The sequence below is a fragment of the Phytophthora infestans genome, genomic scaffold, assembly GCF_000142945.1.
Source record: "Phytophthora infestans T30-4 supercont1.20 genomic scaffold, whole genome shotgun sequence".
Classification (NCBI taxonomy): domain Eukaryota; phylum Oomycota; class Peronosporomycetes; order Peronosporales; family Peronosporaceae; genus Phytophthora; species Phytophthora infestans.
The window spans coordinates 1,737,597-1,755,253 of record NW_003303739.1 but is presented as its reverse complement, the minus strand read 5'-3'; the positions used below and the strand labels follow the sequence as shown (position 1 = coordinate 1,755,253).

Below are 17,657 nucleotides of genomic sequence, written 5' to 3'. Positions count from 1 at the left end.
TTCTCCAACATAAAGGAGGGTTTATGTAGTACATTGAGACGATCATATACAACTATGCTGTATAAATCAACATAAGATATGTACTGTTTATTGATTAGCCTATCTTTTTGCTGTTGGGTACGTCCAGCAGCGGTGAGTTCATTTATTATAGCCAATATCAAGAAAGATCAAGTGCCGTATCAATTGATTGCTCCTTGCATAGACATGTACGACCAGACGGCGCAACCTCTACGCCTCCTCCTCCACCGCTTCATCATCTTCTTCGCTCGACTCCCCAGCACCAGCACCAGCACTTGCTCCGCTCTCGCCTACCTGCTGTCTGCGTCTCCGCTTCTTGCCTGGCCGCGACGCTGGCGGTCGTTCACGTGTCCTGTGCTCTTGCAGTAGGTCGCGCGGGATGTCGTTGCCGTTGTTCCAATCAGCATGCCAAATGCTGAAGCACGTACTGACCCTGCCTTCACGCGGAACGTTGCATAGGTATTTACTAAATCAAAACGAGTTAGCCAAAGCTTACGGTAAGGGTACCAAGCGAGCTACGCACCGTTTTTCCCGTTCGAGCATTCCGGGCAGAAGTATTTCGTAAACTTGCGAGGCTTGAACTTGTAGATGGCACAGACTTTGCATGATCGGTGGCGTCGCTTCACACCCTGCTCGCAATCGACAGTATCTGGGTTTTCTTCTAAACAATGTCCGTCGATAGCTGACGATGCGCTTCCTTGTAGCTGTGTTGAATCTGCTCTTGCCGGCGAAGGGGCAGTTCTATCTTGCGCAGATGTCGCTTGCTGTTCCAATACAGTCAAGCCCACCATAAGTTAGTTGTTATGTTGGAAGGCTGCTGAAGCAGATGAGGTTATGTTGACTGGTCAACATTTGACTTACCTCAATCTCGTCAAACGCTTCGATTAAATCTACTGCCAGTAGCTGCTCCATCAATTCCTCAAAAAACGAGAAGTGTTTTGGCGGGCGCCTGTTGTTTACCTTTCGATAGTGTCGATGAACGATAAACGCGTTCACGAGCGCCATATCCAGAAGCCCCAGAAACAGAGTCTTGTAGTACTTGCGTGTTTTGTAGCAAAGTTGCACGCTGTAACGTTGCAACCGGAGTTGATCATGGACGTCGACTCCACCCATCCAGCGGTGGTAGTCGCGAACAAGCTCTGGAGCCGGCACCGGCGTCATTTCTCCGTGGATGCGTCTCACTAGAATACAAATACAATTAGTGCTAACACCCAAATGGGAACCCAATGCATGTAGTACGTACTCACGGTGCCGGTTTGGCGGCTGCCCCCACTTGAGAGCAGGTGCATCGGGTTACGGTCCATCCACATGGCAGCAGTTAGTTGCGGAAACATCTTGTTTTGAGCCAGCTTGATGGTACCTTGCGGAGGCACCAGTACCTCGCGCCTGTTCACCTTTTTTTTCGTTTTCGTAGTGATCACTCCAGCAGCGTAACCTGATCTATCCGTCTGTATCGTCCCCGTTAGATACATCCGATAATGAAGCAGCTCCAGCGCCAGCTTGACCGACGTGTAGAAACGGTCGGTGACGACTAATCTCCATGGAGACGTCGGTGACGGAGATAGAGAGCTTTCATGTTTCGAAGTACAGCCGCTTCTCCAGTGTTGTTATCCTTTGGAACAGGAGTACGTAGATGTGGCTTCGCCCCGCAATAAATCTCAATTCTAGCAGGCAAACACATCAACAGAGACGATTATGTTAATATTATGTTGTATCGACAGATGGCGCAGGATTCTTATGTTGGACAAGTCAACATAAGTACTTGGGCAAAAAAAAAAGGCAAGCCGAAGCTTGCCTCAAGTTACCTCATGCAGTACGCGGTCTTGGCACACGCAGCAACAAACACCTTCGTCCCCCACTTGTGGGGCTTGTCCTTGTTGAAGATCCTCATGGAATTGTATCGCGAGCGCGAAGGCAGTGTTGCTTCATCGAAGCTGATGACTGGGGGAGCTCTTTAGCACTTAGCGAATGTTCGCTGTAGCACATCGAGCACCGGTCGAATCTTCCACGCTCGGTCCGTACGGGCTTGTGGCGACTTGTTGCTCGAAAAGTGTAGATATCCCATGATATGAAAAAAACGATTCTTTCCCATCACGAGACTGAAGCGGTTTGACGGTAGAACTCCAACTTTCTTCATTGACCAATGCGCTGCAATGCCTTTCCGGATGGGGACCAACATACGTGCAATCAGCAATGCCATAACTTGAAGGACCTCGTAAGTTTGTATTTCTTCAACTGCTGACAACCGCCGTCTGATCTCAGCAAGATCTTCTGCTTCGCCACCACTACGCTGTTGCTGTCTGCGAATTGAGCGGGCCCTCGTAGGGATTGACTGAGTATGATAGCGGTTGCTTTCGACAGCAATTTGGGACCAAATCTTCGGCGGCAGGAAAAAGAAGAGCAATGCCAGCGGATCGTCCCCAAGGCGTAGCACGCTGTCACTTGGTCCGTATGGCCCATCATACAACCCAGCATACGTTGGGTCAGGTCCAAATTTAGTCGCGTCTAGATACAACACACAAGGACAAAAACTATGTTAGCCTTTATGTTAACTCAGAAACAAAATAAAAAGAATTATGTAGGATTCGGCCAACATAACGTACCATACTCCCAGCCATCGGTACGCATTGCAGTGATCAGTGGTGCGTTCTTCGCTGCGGATAATTACGCCGTGTTTGGAAGCTCCTCGATGTCGTGGTCCGAATCTTCATCTGTCAGCTCTCCAATGTCCCAGTCACCGTCCCAACTATCGTCATCAGCATCCTCTTCGTCTTCAGGTTCCTCACGAAGCTCTGGGTCCTCGTCGGAGTTGAGCCCGGTGCATTCGTCAGCTCCTTCGTCCATAAAGTTAGGGTCTGTGTCAATAACACACGCAGGTACACTGTGCACAACGTCGGCTTCGTAAACACTCTCGTCTTCGTCACCTTGCATTCTCTGTTCACCATACATCACGTACGTTGGATATTATGTTAGACATGTTGTCAGCCACAATCCTTCTAGGTTGGATAAACGAACAAAACGCACCGTGTCATCGTCGCCATCGCTGTCTTCTTGTAGGAGAGCGCGGCGATGCTCTCTTGTCGGCACTTGAGTACTACTCTTTCGTTTTTCAGCACTGGAATCAGTAGTAGCTAACGCGATACCAGACTGTTGGGCAGGCAGCGCAGTCTCAACGCTCAAAACCATGTCCGCGACGACTTCTGTCACCTCCGTCTCGTGGTCTGCTTCCACCTCCATCGCATCCGCTATCGCGGTTGTCTCTATCGTCTCCTTCGCTTCAGCAATCGTCTGGTTTCGCGAGCCCTCTTTTTCGCCCGCCGTGTCTGCAACCTGAGCACTTGCTGAAGGAATATACAGACCTTTATACTGCGCCACCTCCATATCTGCCGTTGTGCGCTTGGCAGCCTTCTTCTTTGTCGCCTTCTTCGCCTTCGTCTGCCATGCTCCATCGCTGCCGCTCTTCTGCTCTGTCCGTCGAATGCGGCGCTCGTGACGCTCACTTAGCAGAGCCTCGCGACAGAGGCGCCTTTCTTGCTCGGTGAGGTGGTGACGCGGTGTCTTGGGTGTCGGCGCAACCATGTTGCTATCGGCCGTCGTGTTGAAGAGTGAGGAGGTTGGTGGCTGGTGGCCACTCGCTCGATAGTGGGTGTGTACCTCCCTTTTCTAACTCATTCAACCAAACTAAACCTAAGCCTGTGCATGTGACCGTTTTACACTCATATCAATGACTTCATTTCACTATAGCGGGGAAAGGGGGGATATGGACCGTTGCCCCATACAAAATTCAGGTATAAGATTTGCTTATGTTGGACCTCCAACATAAAATAAAAGGTGCAACAGAAGTGAATTAGGGTATACACCCCATATGTTGGAAGATCCAACATAAAGGAACTAAGGGGTTAAAGTTGCTAATCTCTAGATCTTCTGCGACTTTCTTACCCATTAAGCGTAGCATCGTTGAGCTAATAGGCACTCCATCTTTTCGTAGTAAATTTATTCATTGCATTATAGAAGCTTCGGCGTATAGACAATATGGTAACCATGCCAGACTCTCTAACGTACTTCATGTCTGCCACTGTTGCACTTTTGCAGCGATCAATAAATACAGAGACGTTCTCACGCCTCTGACAGATCGGTTTACGACGCTGCTCCATAGCATCTTCGTTTAGAGAGGGATAAAAGGTTCTTAGAGTGAGCTGGACGTCCTTACAGCCGATGAAGTGCTGCGCGGCCTCTAACTTGTGGCGGTTTGAGATACTGTGGCGGCTGTTTTTGGGTTCTTACGACCCTGGCCTGCGACACGCGGCCTTCTTTGATGCTTCTGCATTCCTTGCTAATCCCGAAATCAGCATCTGATGACCTTTTTATATATTGATTTTAATTTTTATAATAATATTAAGGCGTTGTCAGTTCGCACTGAATCTGTCCGTCAGCACATAAACTACAACGGCTCGATACTTTGAGCCAGATGATTGGCTATTACTATTGTCACTCATGACTGAGCGTCATTTACCACAGAAGGACGTGTGACACATCAACACTTCGGGATACCTGGTATATGGTACCAGGGTCGTCAGAGGCTAACCACTGGCTGATGACATAGCTTTACTATAGGTGACTACAGTCGTGCACCTCGTATTCGGCGGGGTGGACCATATAGAGTCTACGAGCTGCGAATATTTATAGAGGAGCAGATGAAATCCAAATGTACTACTTTGTATTACCTTAATTAAGTACAAATCATAAATCCATCTTCGACACAATACCAGTGTGATTCCAACAGTTTCGTATGGTCATTGTCGATACGTCTTGCCAACCTTCTGAGCACCACTTCATCGCTGTATAAATATTGACGTGGGTATACGTCTCGCCTTTGTAAAACAGAGACAGTGTCCATGATGGCTCTGTGGCTGCCTTCCTGCACAATGTTTGCTTATTGGCGAGATTCAACGTAGAATAGGCGGACGGGCGACGTGCCATGGCCTTTTGCGACAAAATTCATAATGAGCTGTTGTATGGTGACGTGATTGAGCTGATACATCGTGGCGGAAGTGCGGCGTTTCATCCCTCCTTGAGGTTATTTGGTCCGAAGGAGATGGGCAGCTCATTTGCGCAATGCATGTGGCCCAATCATTAGATTGTGCAGGTTATTTAGCCATACCGGGGCCGAAAACGAGGTGCACGACTGTAATAGTTTGTAAATTTAACTCAAGCTTAACCTATCTATAAATACATTTAGTTTACAACTTACCTTCAACTGGTCACTTCGCTCCCTTCGACAAAAAAGGGACCTGTGAACTACTGTTCACTGAGAGTTTGTATACTGTCGGAAGCTGACTTCCTCTAGCTCAACGTGCTGTGCGACCCCGTTACAAAATGGCATTTGCCAGCCTTCATTCCTTCACTAATACCGCTCTGCTTGGTGCGTGCGATGGTTCCATGGCTTCGTCTACTACTGTACTAGCAGCTCCTACAACCTCGCTGCCGTCGCCGCCCGTCCAACACTATGCAGCAGGCCATCATTCTAGATACTGCAGCAGCTAATTTACAAGAACATGAAGATGAAGCTGACGATGATGTAGCTGAAGTAGATGTCTATTTTTTGCGTGGGTAAAAAGGCGAGAAAAAAACGTTCGTTTCTCCGATCGGCATTGCGCTTTCCGCAGCACGACTTCTTCATCAGAAGGACTTTTCATGGATTGTAGCCCGCGTCAATGATGCCACAGGGTGAAGACATTCCTGACACGTACTAACAACAAGCAAGAATCCCAATAAGAGACTAAGCTTGAAACATAAGGATTGTGAGCTGGACTTTATTGATCTCCTTCCCTTGAATTCTTCCGCTCCCAATTTCCCAATTGACTCTTCAAATCTAGTTTTTCGCGGTTGTACCGTATTTGAGATCTCCCACTTCAGAGTGATCTCCTAACTCAGACTGCCCTCCAACCCAATCACATATCGAGAATGGAACAGCGCACAAGTCTAGATCTCCTAATTCAGAGTACAAAAAACATGCTAAACTGTAACTATCCACCAGCTCATTGCCAGAAATTTGCAATGGGTCGCACTCCCCTCACGCTCGGCCAACGGAAAGGGAGAACCCGTATTTTTGGCACTGGCAAGCCTCCCAAGAAGTTCAAGCGCGTTGCCATTTCATACGCCTACAAGCTTTCGGTTGTGTAGTGAACCTGATTGGGAGCTGCTACGACGGTTGCTGGAAGAAGTGCCCGTAGTGCGCCATGCTGTGGATACGCGTCACGACATAGAAAACTTCGTAGTTCCCGAAGAAGAACTTGATAACTAAATTGTATTGTTTAAATAATACGTGATAGAGATGCGTCGGTACGTGTACAGATCTTGTGCATTTTGCAACAATACAACTTCAAAAATATTGGGTCTGAAGTAGGAGATCTCAAATACGGTAATCGCAGTGGGCGTAGAGATTAAGGACACCGCTCCTCTTTGAAAGCTGGGGGAAGGTTCTGCAGCACGAGCGCATTGCCACATTCAGAACAAGCTCTGGATCTAGCGGGAACACTAGGCTCGCTTTCTTCTGAATCCACCGCTTTAGAAGACCAACACAAACCTCAATTGGGTTAAATTGAGGTGAGTAAGGGACGGGGGGGGGGGGTAGAGCAACCTGGCTCCTGCTAGGTATATAACCTAAATACAAGATGAAAAAAAAATTGCAGAATATATTCCAGATAGCAAACTTACCGCTTTCAATTTTCAATACAAGTGAAGTTTTGGGCTGTCCAGGACAACTATTGATCGTGGCAGTGACCACGGATTCAATGTCGTAGAGTTTTTCTACAAATGCTTTGTGTAAAGAGTCCCGAGTGAAGGTTCCCTCAGTGTATTCCCAAGCAGCAAAATCGCTATGATCTAGCGCTCCACTCCCACCCTACCAATGCCTTCGTGTTCTTTTTCGACCAGGTATACCGCCGATACGCTTGTCTTCCATCTTTTTACATTTCGTCGATGAAAAGTAGTTGTTCCGGGTACGAATAAATAGCCTCTAGATTCACCGTATACGCATGCACTTCGTGTGGCACCAACTTTCTCCCCGTACTTTCCTAGACAGGTTCATATCAAAATGTAGAGCTCTATAAATTGTGCTCAACGAGGTATTTTTTTTCTCTGGAAAAGTGCGTTTCAGAAACTCTTGTAGCTCCTCTAAAACAAATATTGAGTGCTCCTTAACATACTTGAGTACACGCTCCACTACGCTACAAGGCCACTGTGACGAGCGCGTAGTTTTGCCATTGTCTCTACGACTCCATCAGACAAGAACAGTACATACAAACGTTGAAGCGCTCTCACGCTAGGTCCAAATATATCACTCACATACTGCATACAAATACCGTACACATGAATAAGAAAGACGGCGCGTCGTGAGAGTACATACTGCACTTGCGCGAATTTAGGACTGAATGACAGAACGAATTTCTCTGGTCCAGTGAAATAGAAAAATAATGTGTCCGGTTTAAAGTGCCTATTGACAATTAACAATTTGGAAATGGGCGTTTAGCGTAGAACAGGCATCGCTCGTATAATCTATTACTTCACCACGCAAAAAGCGCTGCTTTAAATATCTGGGAGCCCACTGGTCGATTTGCATTTTTACTCCATAGATCGATCTCGCATTTAAGTAAATCGAGCGCAAGCACAATATTTCGAAGTACAGAACAGATTTCGGTCACAAAATTAGCGTGAAACCAGGATGCCGCGCTACTACTGCGACTATTGCGACACCTATCTCACGCATGATTCGGTACGTAGCTCGCTTCACAGAATGGAGCTACATCACTTACAGCTCTGACCTAACTCACCGGCGTCTCCTTTGTCTTCTGGTGCCTTATTTACCGTAGCAAGCTGGCCGTAAGCAACACAATCGCGGCTGGAAGCACCGCGAGAATGTCAAACTCTACTACGAGCAGTTCCTGGCCGGACAGGGCGTCATAATGAACCGTGTGTTGCGCGTCAGTGATCCTCATTTTTTGACACCATTTGCCAACCAACCGTTTGTTGCGTTACTGCAGCTGGAGAGTGGCTAAGAGGACCAGCACCGATGGGATCGCTGCCGCCTCGACCCAATGGACCCATGAACGGTGGGATGCCTGGTGGATATCCACCTCGTGGTGTCCCCCCTCGAGGTATGATGCCTCCCCCTGGACCTGTCATGCGTCCGCCAATGTTTCGAGGTGAGTAGCCCTGTCGGCGGAGATTGGTTGCCACGAGAGCGACTGATTGACGTGCTTTTCGGTGTTTGTTGCTTCAGGACCCCCGCGTGGACCTCCGCCGATGGGAGCGATGGGTATGAGGGGACCGCCAGGCCCTGGGGCAATGGGCGGTCCCCCGCCCCGTTCAATCTACGGACCGTAATAGAGCTGTCACTGGCCGATAGTTCAAAACAAGGAAGAGGAAACTCGGTATCAAGTCTGCAATTCAACCGCATTGACAGGTGTGACGTTCCAGATTAACATTGAACCGCAGTTGGGGCGTAGGACCCCAGCTTGGAGGTGTATGGCGCGTCAAACATTCGTACTGCAAGAGTTGAGAGCGGGGCAACCGACGAGTAAACGAAAATATGAACTGCTGCTGGCAATGAAGGTATTGAGGTATATAGGTGCGTGCTTCGTTCTCTCTTGTTGGAGTCTGAGTCTCTAGTGTCGAAAGAAGATAAACGTCGAGCTGTGGCAGAAATGGTGCTTCTGGTTGCGCTACTGCAGCTGCTGCTTGGCTATGAGTGCGTTGTCAGCTCATGATGACGAGGTCGCACTTGTGCTGCTGGAATCCTTCTTGATGAACATGTTGTAGACCACAGCCAAGATCCCAAGCAGCAGGATAAGACAGATCATGTCCATCATGCACTTGTCTGGGCCACGACCGACTTTTGTGAGGGTTTCTTTCATCTTTTTGTTGACGCTTTCCACTACATGCGCAGCCAAGTGTGATCAGTACAACAACACGCTAGATGCACAGCGATGGGAGCCTCTCACCGTGTGCTTGAGTGTTATCGATTCGCTCTCCCAGACCATCGATCATGATGGCCTGCTGCTGCAGTTCTTCGTTCAACATCCGAGCCTGCTGGCCTAGTTCCTGAACCCCCGTTCCAATCTGCTCAATAATATTATCCTGCAGCCAGACCAAGAGCGAGACTTTAGATACAAGCAACTGGCATTAATACATACTAGCGAGCTACGTACAAAGCGCTGATCATTGCGTTGAATGTCTGCGAGGATGGCACGCTGGTCATCAGTGACCACTTCTCGCTCGATTGGGCCGTCACCTCCTCCTCCAGCACCGCCGGCACCACCCAAACCGCCGAAAACTGGTCCACCAGGCCTTGTCCGTGCAGTGAAGGCGCCATTCTCAAATGATCCGATAGGCGCTGCAACGCCGCCAGTATCGAACGCTGGTCGACCTGCTGGGGAGCGGTAGTTCGCTGCTGCAAGCTCTTTGATGCGCTCGTATTCTGCCCAGTATTGCGTCACAATCTCCTTCCGCATGGCTAATTCCTCTGGTGAAAATTTGCTCTGTGACCACAAATTCATAGTGTGGGAGATAGCAGCTACTATCGCAAAGTATGTAAAGAAGTAGCCACCTTTTTCTTTTTCACTTCGAGGTCGTAGCTGGCTGTGAGGTCCTTGATGTCGACACCGACGAGCCGAATCTCCTCTCGAATCTCCTGCTGTCGTCGGATAGCTTCGCGGGGATGTTTCCCTCTCTTGGTAGCCGCTGCGTCATTATCTTGCAGGGTCTGCCACACGTCAACCAATACTGCTTCATCAGCATATCTTCGCATCAACACAGTCCGTGCTAGCTAGCACTCTCCCTACCGTCTTGAGATGGTGCAGTCGCTCTCCGATCTTTGTCTTGAGGTCGTGGAATTGATCGCCTTTCTTGTCCTTCTTCTTGCTCTTGCCATCGTCTCCACCCATTTCCTGGTTGATACTTGACAGTTTGTCCAGCAGCCCATCGAGCTCGCGGTTCATTGTGACAGCAGCACTCTAAACAACACTGTAGCCATCTTCAATCAGTCTCACTTCAACTTCAGCAGCCAATCCGCGACGACGTAGCCAAAATGCAACATACCAATGTCGATTACCTCTGCACTTGATCAGCCACGACCCGCTCCTCTTCTGTACTTGCTCCTTTGCACTCCCAAGTGGTTGCCAGCTGCACCTTCCGGCGAGTAAATCGAGCACCGACGTCATGCTACCGAAACCGCTCAACGTGTATCCGTTTAAGTACGATTCAGAGCCAGAACTGTACCCATGTTGATTGGTGACGTAGTAGCTGGTCAAATGGAGACGGCCGCCGACGCCGCTGAGAAGACCCAGGCATTCGCTCACCGCCTCGTGGAGTTCGCGGACTATGAGAAATGCGTCAAGTACTTTACCGAGCGACAGATCGACTTCGATCGCGCCAACGTCGTGGGCTGGAGCGTCCTCATGAGCGTCTGTGCCTCTGGTAGGGGGTCCATACATGTTCATGGCTGTATTTGAAGTCGTTATTAACAATTTCGATTTTGTTTTGGATTGCACGATGCACTTGTAGGCCGCGACGATCTCGTAGGGTTCGTTGCAGACCGAACTACTGCAGTTGACTGCGCTACGAACACCAACCGGACGACGGTGCTGCACCTCACTGCCATGTCTAAAAACGTACGCCTTTGGGGCCATGCAATGTACTAGCTCGACTGATATTGCTCGATTTACAGACTCGTGTGATGGAGGAGCTGGTTGCAACTGCTGAACGAAAAGAGAAGTTGCAGAGAATCATTGATCAGCCGAATGCCCATGACGACACAGGTGCGCACTGGCGACGACTTGAATAAGTTGCGGGTAGCCTGGATCTAATATAAATTATTCTGTGCGTGGGCTACTTCTATTGTAGCACTGATGATGGCTTGCGTGGCCAAGAATGTGACGGCGGTGCGGATTCTTCTTGATCTGGGTGCAAGAATGGACGTAGTCAATGCAAGTGGACTGAACGCTCTCATGTGTGCTGCTCGTGTTGGTGAAGACCCACGTCCTGGCGCTCCTAGTATTGAGGAAATGATGGAGCGAAGTGCTGTAATTGTAAAGATTCTGCTTGCCAACGGAGCTGGTGTGAATGTTACGGAGAAGGCCGGAGACAACACGGCGCTGCATCTGGCAGTTCTCAGCGAGAATTCTGCTGCAGTAAAATCTCTGCTCAAGAATGCACCGAACCTGGACATAACCTTGCGAAACAAAGCTGAAAAGACGGCGCTGGACTTGTGTAAGCAAATGTCAGGGGTGGCGTCGGCGCAGATGGAAGATCTTTTGCAGGAGAAATGGACTCAGTCTGAGAAAGAGGCCGCTGAAATGAGCGCTCAAATGGAGCAAGAGTTGCTGAATCTGGCAGTGAAGGAGATTGAGGACGCATCGAACCGGAAGCAGATGGCTTCAGCTTCTAAAACTGGCAAGAAAAAGAACAAAAAGACCAAGAAGAAAGCAAAGTCTTCAGAGAAAATATCCAAGCGAACGCCCATAAAGTCTGCGACGACCGATGGCTGGCTGGATGATGAGAATACTAATGATGACGTAGCATTTGGCAGCACATCAGGAAATCTGAAGGCGTCACAGGACATTGTTTTCCCTCGTACGGACCGGTTAGCACCAAACAACTCTGATGATGACCTTCACGATGACGACGGCGACTGGTACAGTGTTGACTCGAAGAAAGCCCGCAAGTTTTCTGTACCCAAGCGAAGCACCAAAAAGCCTCAACGCAGGTCTCCTACTAGCAAGAACACAAGGAATGCGCAAAAGTCTTCCCTACTCGAGCCTACCCAACGAGAGGAGGCACATTCGAAGCCATCAAAAGCAGCTCCACTCATTCCAGAGCGCAGTTCTCCATGGGGAACGCAGCAGTCGACGAAGCCGACAGTAATGGATTCTCCACGGAGCCAGGTGACGTCAGAAGATGATGATGATGAGTCTACCACGTCGGCTATTCCCTACGGTGCGCTGAATGGGAGCTTCCATCGCACTTTCCCCGTAGCAGCCGAGTTAGAGATTGATGTGGACAAGTTCCTCATCGCTTCATCAGCGAGCGACCGTGAGCTTGAGCCCAATGGCAGTTTGAGTATCTCTCAGGTTGAAGCGCTACAAGAGGCACACTGGCAGGCGTATCATTACCTCAACGAGAAGAAGGTAAGGTACACCGTAGCCACAACTCGGTAGAGCTGTCGTTGGAATCCACCTAATTAACAATCCTTGTCTCTGTGACTATGCAGATTGAATTGACAAGAGTGCTCGAAGCCCAGCGTGTCGAAGCCCAGTTCGCCTTGCAGCAGGAGCTGATGCAAATGAAGTAAGAAGACGATATATGTTGACAGGAAGGATGGGGTTAGCCAAGCTCCAACGTCTTGCTGAACTCGGCCTCTGTAAACGAAAGCATCTTTGCTGCCTGTAAACAACCAGACGTGTGAGTGTGTCAAGTTGCCATCCATTCTTTACAGACTTGTTGACCGCCGTACCTCCATATGAACTCGCTGGCGCTTGAGCAGATCGATCAGCTTCATCTGCTTCTTGAAGGCGGCTAAAAGTTCCCCCTAGATGGACAAGACCAACGTTATGCCGTGTCTGACGTGTGCAGGAGTACCAAAGGGAGGCATGCTTTAACCTTCTGCTTGTCGAGCTTTTTGTTGTCGCGTACAATTTGATCGTAGTCTGCCTTGGTGACCATTTGCTCGCCTTGGTTCTTCTTCTCGTCCTGCAGTTGCGTTTTCACCTTTTCGAGTTCCTCCAGAGCTCGATTAAGACGGACCTATTTTCCATACGTGTCAACTCATTTTGATGAACAACAGATCAACTCAGCTTTAGATTTGTACGCACATCCTTCGAGCGAAATTGCTGCGATGCAAGCTTCTCAGCGCGCTGAGTCTCTTCAACACGCGCTTGAGTCGATGCTAGCTGACCTTCGAGAATTCGTTGTTTCTCCGCCTGGGCCACACAGAGTTCGCGTTGTTTCTCTAAAAGCTGCTGCGTCTGCTGGTTCTTCTTGGTCAGTACGGTATTCTCTGCTTTGAGATTCTCAATCTCGACTTTTAACGCAGCCTGTGCCGTTTGCTATCAATGTAAAATTTGAGGTTAGAGAACAGAGCGAGATCGTTCTAGAGCGAATCAAGATACACACCAACTCCTCAGCTCTGGCTATAGCTGTGTCTGCTTCGTCTTGCAATACACGCAGACGTGCTTTCTGGTACCGCACCGTTGCTTCAGGGCCTAGACCTTCTGGGCCATTCTCTCGAACGGGGTCTACATTGACCGGGATATCACCCACACTGCCACTTTTCTTCTTACTCTGAGATGCTTCTTCGGGGGAAGCTTTACTCTTATCTGGGCGCTTCTTTTGTTGCGATCGCTTCGCTGAATTTTTTCTTGAACCCGTCGGCACCTTCTCTTTGCTCTCACTTTTGGCGAGTCGACGGCGCGCCTCTTTCAGGTCTTGGGAGCCCAAAGAATCGATTGATGCGCTCAATTCAATCTCCAAACCTGTTTTCGATTCGCTTTGCTGATTTAAATCTTCGTCATACTCAGTTTTACGGATGGGTGGTCGAGCTAGAGGCGAAGCGGATCGAGTCCCACATAGCGAACTTATCGATGACGAAGATGCTGGTCCGCTCCCGGATGTCAGTTGCTGCCTGCGCTGTTCGATGGCCTCCACCTGATGGTTTACCTCTTGATTCTGGCGCTGTAATGCTTCCCGTCGGGCGACGAGAGTTTCATTCATTGATCGTCGGGTTATCTGTCGCTGCGACTAGTCACTTCGATCGGGCCACAAATGAAAACAGCCGCCGTCATAATGCTGTAGAATATTCTCAGTGAGATGAAATCATCAAGATTGTCGCTGTTTTAAAGGAAATATTATGCAATTTGCATTCGTAGGAAATGTTGCCTCTCATCTATCCGCAATCCAAATATTTGCCCACTGGAATAAGGTTGCTCCTGATAAATATTTAGGAGAAGCTACTCTACGCTGTGTCGGGTGCTCAGATATTCCAGAGCAACCTCAACATCAACAAATTTTGCAGTAAACACCTCAAGTTTAGTTTTAGCCAGTTAGGACCTGTTTAAAAATACGCTATGAAAGGAAACGGCACAAAGAAGACGAGTTCTACCCTCCATCTACCCCCCCCCTGGATTCTAGTGGTAAGCTCGCTGGAAAAGATATGATCATAATAATCGCATTATTGCTAATGTGCTCGGTATGTGCCTTGTTACATGTAGGCCTACTCATTGTTTCTACATGTGTCTGCTTAATCTTCCAGAGCGACATGGTCGTACCGAGATCACACTGCATGATATTTTCAATCTGCAGAGGACGCTGGCCTCTTAATGAAAGACGTTGCGCTTAACGACAGGAACTCGATCTCTCTAGAGTCGTACACTGGATCCTCCAAATTCGGAAATGCACAGGTCAAGATTGCCCATGGTTTGTAAAATTGGGATTGCGGCGAGACCAAAACAAAAAATATCGAAACTCAGCTCAATTCCATCAGGGTCCTGCTTCGTTAGTGGAATGCATTTACAGCATCATGATATATGTGATGCTGTACCCGTTCTGTCTGTAAGTCAAGCTTGAGGTCTAAGTGGTTATCAGTCTGCTATTGTTCCTGGACGCGAAACCTCTCGACTTCGAGTAGTCGAGTGTGTGAAAGTCATCAACCACGTCGATTTAAGCGATCAGATGGCTACCGTCTATCGTGTCATTTCAGCAGAAATATTGGCTCGTATATCGCCAGCAGAAAAACAAGCTGGATATGACACCCTAGTCGCGTTTTTGAAAAGGTTTGCAGTTTTGAATCCTGGATCGCGAGTTTGCTGCCAAAAGGACAATAAGGATCGATTTTATCGAGGGTTTATTGCGATCAGTACTGTCATTTCTCGAATAAACAATTTGCTGCCTGTGTATGAGATCGATGGAACTCACATGAAGCACCCTCATATAATGGAGTTTGTCTGACTTTGATTGGCAAGGATGGAAACAAAGGAAATGTGCTCGTTGCAGCAGGCTTTGTAACAAAGGAAACGAAGTGGAATCTCGCCTGGTTTTTATCCATATGTATTGCAGCAGGGGTGAATTTGGCCGACGTTTCGCTGTTCACAGACCGTGGCTTTCAGCTAGAAGCGCAAATGTTACTTTTCCAACCTGGCTTTCAGATACATCTAAAGTTCGGTGCGCTCCACATCGTATTTAATGCCTGCCATCGCTTTAAGATCATTGACCCTGACATTAACCATTTGTTTTTAAGTTACAAGCTTGTAATTCCCGCCGTGGGTACGAGCCAGTACTCAGTGAGATTCGAAAAGAATTTCCTGTTCCCCTTCACGCTCGCACCACTAAAGAGGAATATATAGACGACTACCTGCGCAAGATCCATCCCATAAGCTGGTCTCGATTCGGTAACTTTAGTCATGATGAAGACGACATTGCTAATATTAAAAACATTGGAGCCAAATCCCTGCATATGGATCTCCAAAGCCATTGATATTTTTCAAATTTCTGAGTTAGAATTAAAATATTATGTTAGCTTTTAAAACCTGACCTACTTTTGATATTTAATATCGAAAGGAATACTATTACTATCAAGTTATCATATGATATTTGGTTCCCATTAGCTCCTGATTACACGCCACTGGTCACCTGCAGGAAAAAGGATATTATTCAGGAGTAACCTCAACATCAACAAATTTTGCACTAAACACCTCAAGTTTAGTTTTAGCCAATAGGTAATCACCTAAGCAAAGTCGTTTTTTTAAGTCAGGCCATAGTCAACGCGTCGCGTTTTTAAGTCAGGCCATAGTCAGCGCGTCGCCAAGCTCCGCGTGCACTGGACCGCACCAAGATACTAGAAGACACTTTATGATATATTTCTCTCTTAAGTACGTTTATTGCTACCTTACCCTCTGTGAAGCACCACGAGTATTTGCTCAAGTATTCCACTGTGACACAGACAAAACCGATCGAGACGGAAAACAGCAAACGGTTGCCATTGTTTGAAGTCGATAGAGCGAAATCAAGATATGTGTTCTTGTTATCTGCCGATAGCCTCGTCCAGATCGTGCGTCTCTTAATTCTGCAGCCTGTGACGCTAGATAGTACGCTCAGTAGTACCAACACACCACACCAACCTTGCTGTCACTCTCACAATTGTACCGGACTTCATTTCCCTTACAATACTTCAGCTTGTCGAACCTTAATGACGTATGATTGGTGGATTAATACCGATTACGCAATATTTGGAAGATTTAATATCGTATTAACTTATTTTAAATTGATATTATTAATATTATTTTGTCTAAAAAGAAAATATTAGGTAAAATGTTACCTAATATTTTCTTTTTAGACAAAATATTAACTGGTCTACCAGGTGATATTGTCACTATATTAACTTCATCGATTAAGGAGTCACCATTAAACCTGCGTGTAATTCTCCAAAATCGGTCAAGTAAGAGAGCAACAAAGCCGCCCTTCCTTCTACTACCTGTACAAGCACGGCTAAGCCCCACTCCAAGCAGTGTTGGTTGGTCGTTGATTTCTGGTTCTGGGTTGGTTTTCAAGAGCTATGACTTAACCTGGTGAGAAAACCAGTGCGACCAGATGGGCCAGGTTCTTGGCTGGGTTGTGAGTTGACCGAGTCTTTGCTTTTCTGAAAAGTGAAAAAGGTGCACTTCGACATGCTTGCAAAATCGTATATTATTGTAGTACTGAGCACTTTGGTGACTGGAGGAAGCGCGGCACGTTTTGCATCGAAAGCTCCACTTCATTTTCAGTTTAGAAACCCCCAACTCAAGTCGCCCAATATATCGTCGCCGAAGACTGAAGGGCATCAGCGGTGCAGCGGTCTGAAGTCGCTGTTACTAAGTCTATATACTGTAAGTTGGCACTGTCACCAACCTTGCAAGAAAAATTGGCTATCATGAGTGCGAAGAGCGCAAACACTTCACAAATCTGTGCATCCGCTGTGGCTCTACTCGGATGTATCATATCTGTAGCCATTGCATTCAAGCTTACAAGGATTCGGAGCTTCCTGACAAAACGAATGCACTTCCATCACCGAAACACATCAAATGCCGAGCCGAGAACTTTAGAAGTCATTTAAAGCGCTGCGAGTACTTCAAAGTCTACGTCAAGACACACAGTACTCCGAACGCTTCATCCAGCGCAGCAGCCTCGACAACTTCTCTAGCCACTTCTGCCCATTTGCACCCTCTGATGTCGCCAGTCCGATTCGCCGAGTCGGTGCAAAGCGACAAAAGTTGTTTGATGAATTTTACGTTGGCATTTCAAAAGAAGACGAAAATAAACTTTTGGAGAGGCTTCTGCTAGAATTTCAAGCAGTTAATAACTTGCCCGACAGCTTTATCGCGCGCAAGTCAGTTAGCCGTTTATTACGCCAAGCTTCTAAGGTGGATTTTGATATTCATCCACTCCCAAAGCGAAAGACCCTGGGTGGTGCCATCTTGGATCTCTATGCAATAATATGTGAGAATGACGAGAGCTCCTCGCTTCGTGAGTGTCAAGAAAATACTGGAGGGCGTGTAAATTTCTTATCTGATGTGTGGCTAAACATCGCTCGGGCCCATCTATTAGGTTGTCAG

General features: G+C 47.8%; 4 protein-coding genes across 4 annotated transcripts; 2 read left to right on the top strand and 2 right to left on the bottom strand.

Annotated features, from left to right (window-relative positions):
* Positions 1–7,685: 7,685 nt before the first annotated feature.
* Positions 7,686–8,556, top strand: PITG_10871 (U1 small nuclear ribonucleoprotein C, putative; the record flags this gene model as incomplete). The annotated part of the gene is made up of 4 exons (XM_002901639.1): positions 7,686–7,792; positions 7,890–7,989; positions 8,061–8,222; positions 8,300–8,556. 4 exons carry the CDS (start codon positions 7,742–7,744, stop codon positions 8,401–8,403), a joined length of 417 nt encoding a protein of 138 aa, XP_002901685.1.
* Positions 8,557–8,780: 224 nt separating this feature from the next.
* PITG_10870 (uncharacterized protein) lies at positions 8,781–10,173 on the bottom strand (the record flags this gene model as incomplete). The annotated part of the gene is made up of 6 exons (XM_002901638.1): positions 8,781–8,953; positions 9,021–9,156; positions 9,228–9,557; positions 9,626–9,781; positions 9,861–10,041; positions 10,117–10,173. The coding sequence occupies 5 exons, from the start codon at positions 10,014–10,016 to the stop codon at positions 8,781–8,783; spliced, it is 951 nt and encodes a 316-aa protein (XP_002901684.1).
* A 155-nt stretch (positions 10,174–10,328) lies between these two features.
* On the top strand, positions 10,329–10,861 carry PITG_10869 (uncharacterized protein; the record flags this gene model as incomplete). The annotated part of the gene is made up of 3 exons (XM_002901637.1): positions 10,329–10,494; positions 10,582–10,688; positions 10,745–10,861. 3 exons carry the CDS (start codon positions 10,329–10,331, stop codon positions 10,859–10,861), a joined length of 390 nt encoding a protein of 129 aa, XP_002901683.1.
* Positions 10,862–12,399: 1,538 nt separating this feature from the next.
* Positions 12,400–13,826, bottom strand: PITG_10868 (uncharacterized protein; the record flags this gene model as incomplete). The annotated part of the gene is made up of 5 exons (XM_002901636.1): positions 12,400–12,459; positions 12,530–12,604; positions 12,676–12,819; positions 12,888–13,121; positions 13,189–13,826. The coding sequence occupies 5 exons, from the start codon at positions 13,783–13,785 to the stop codon at positions 12,400–12,402; spliced, it is 1,110 nt and encodes a 369-aa protein (XP_002901682.1).
* Positions 13,827–17,657: the final 3,831 nt, after the last annotated feature.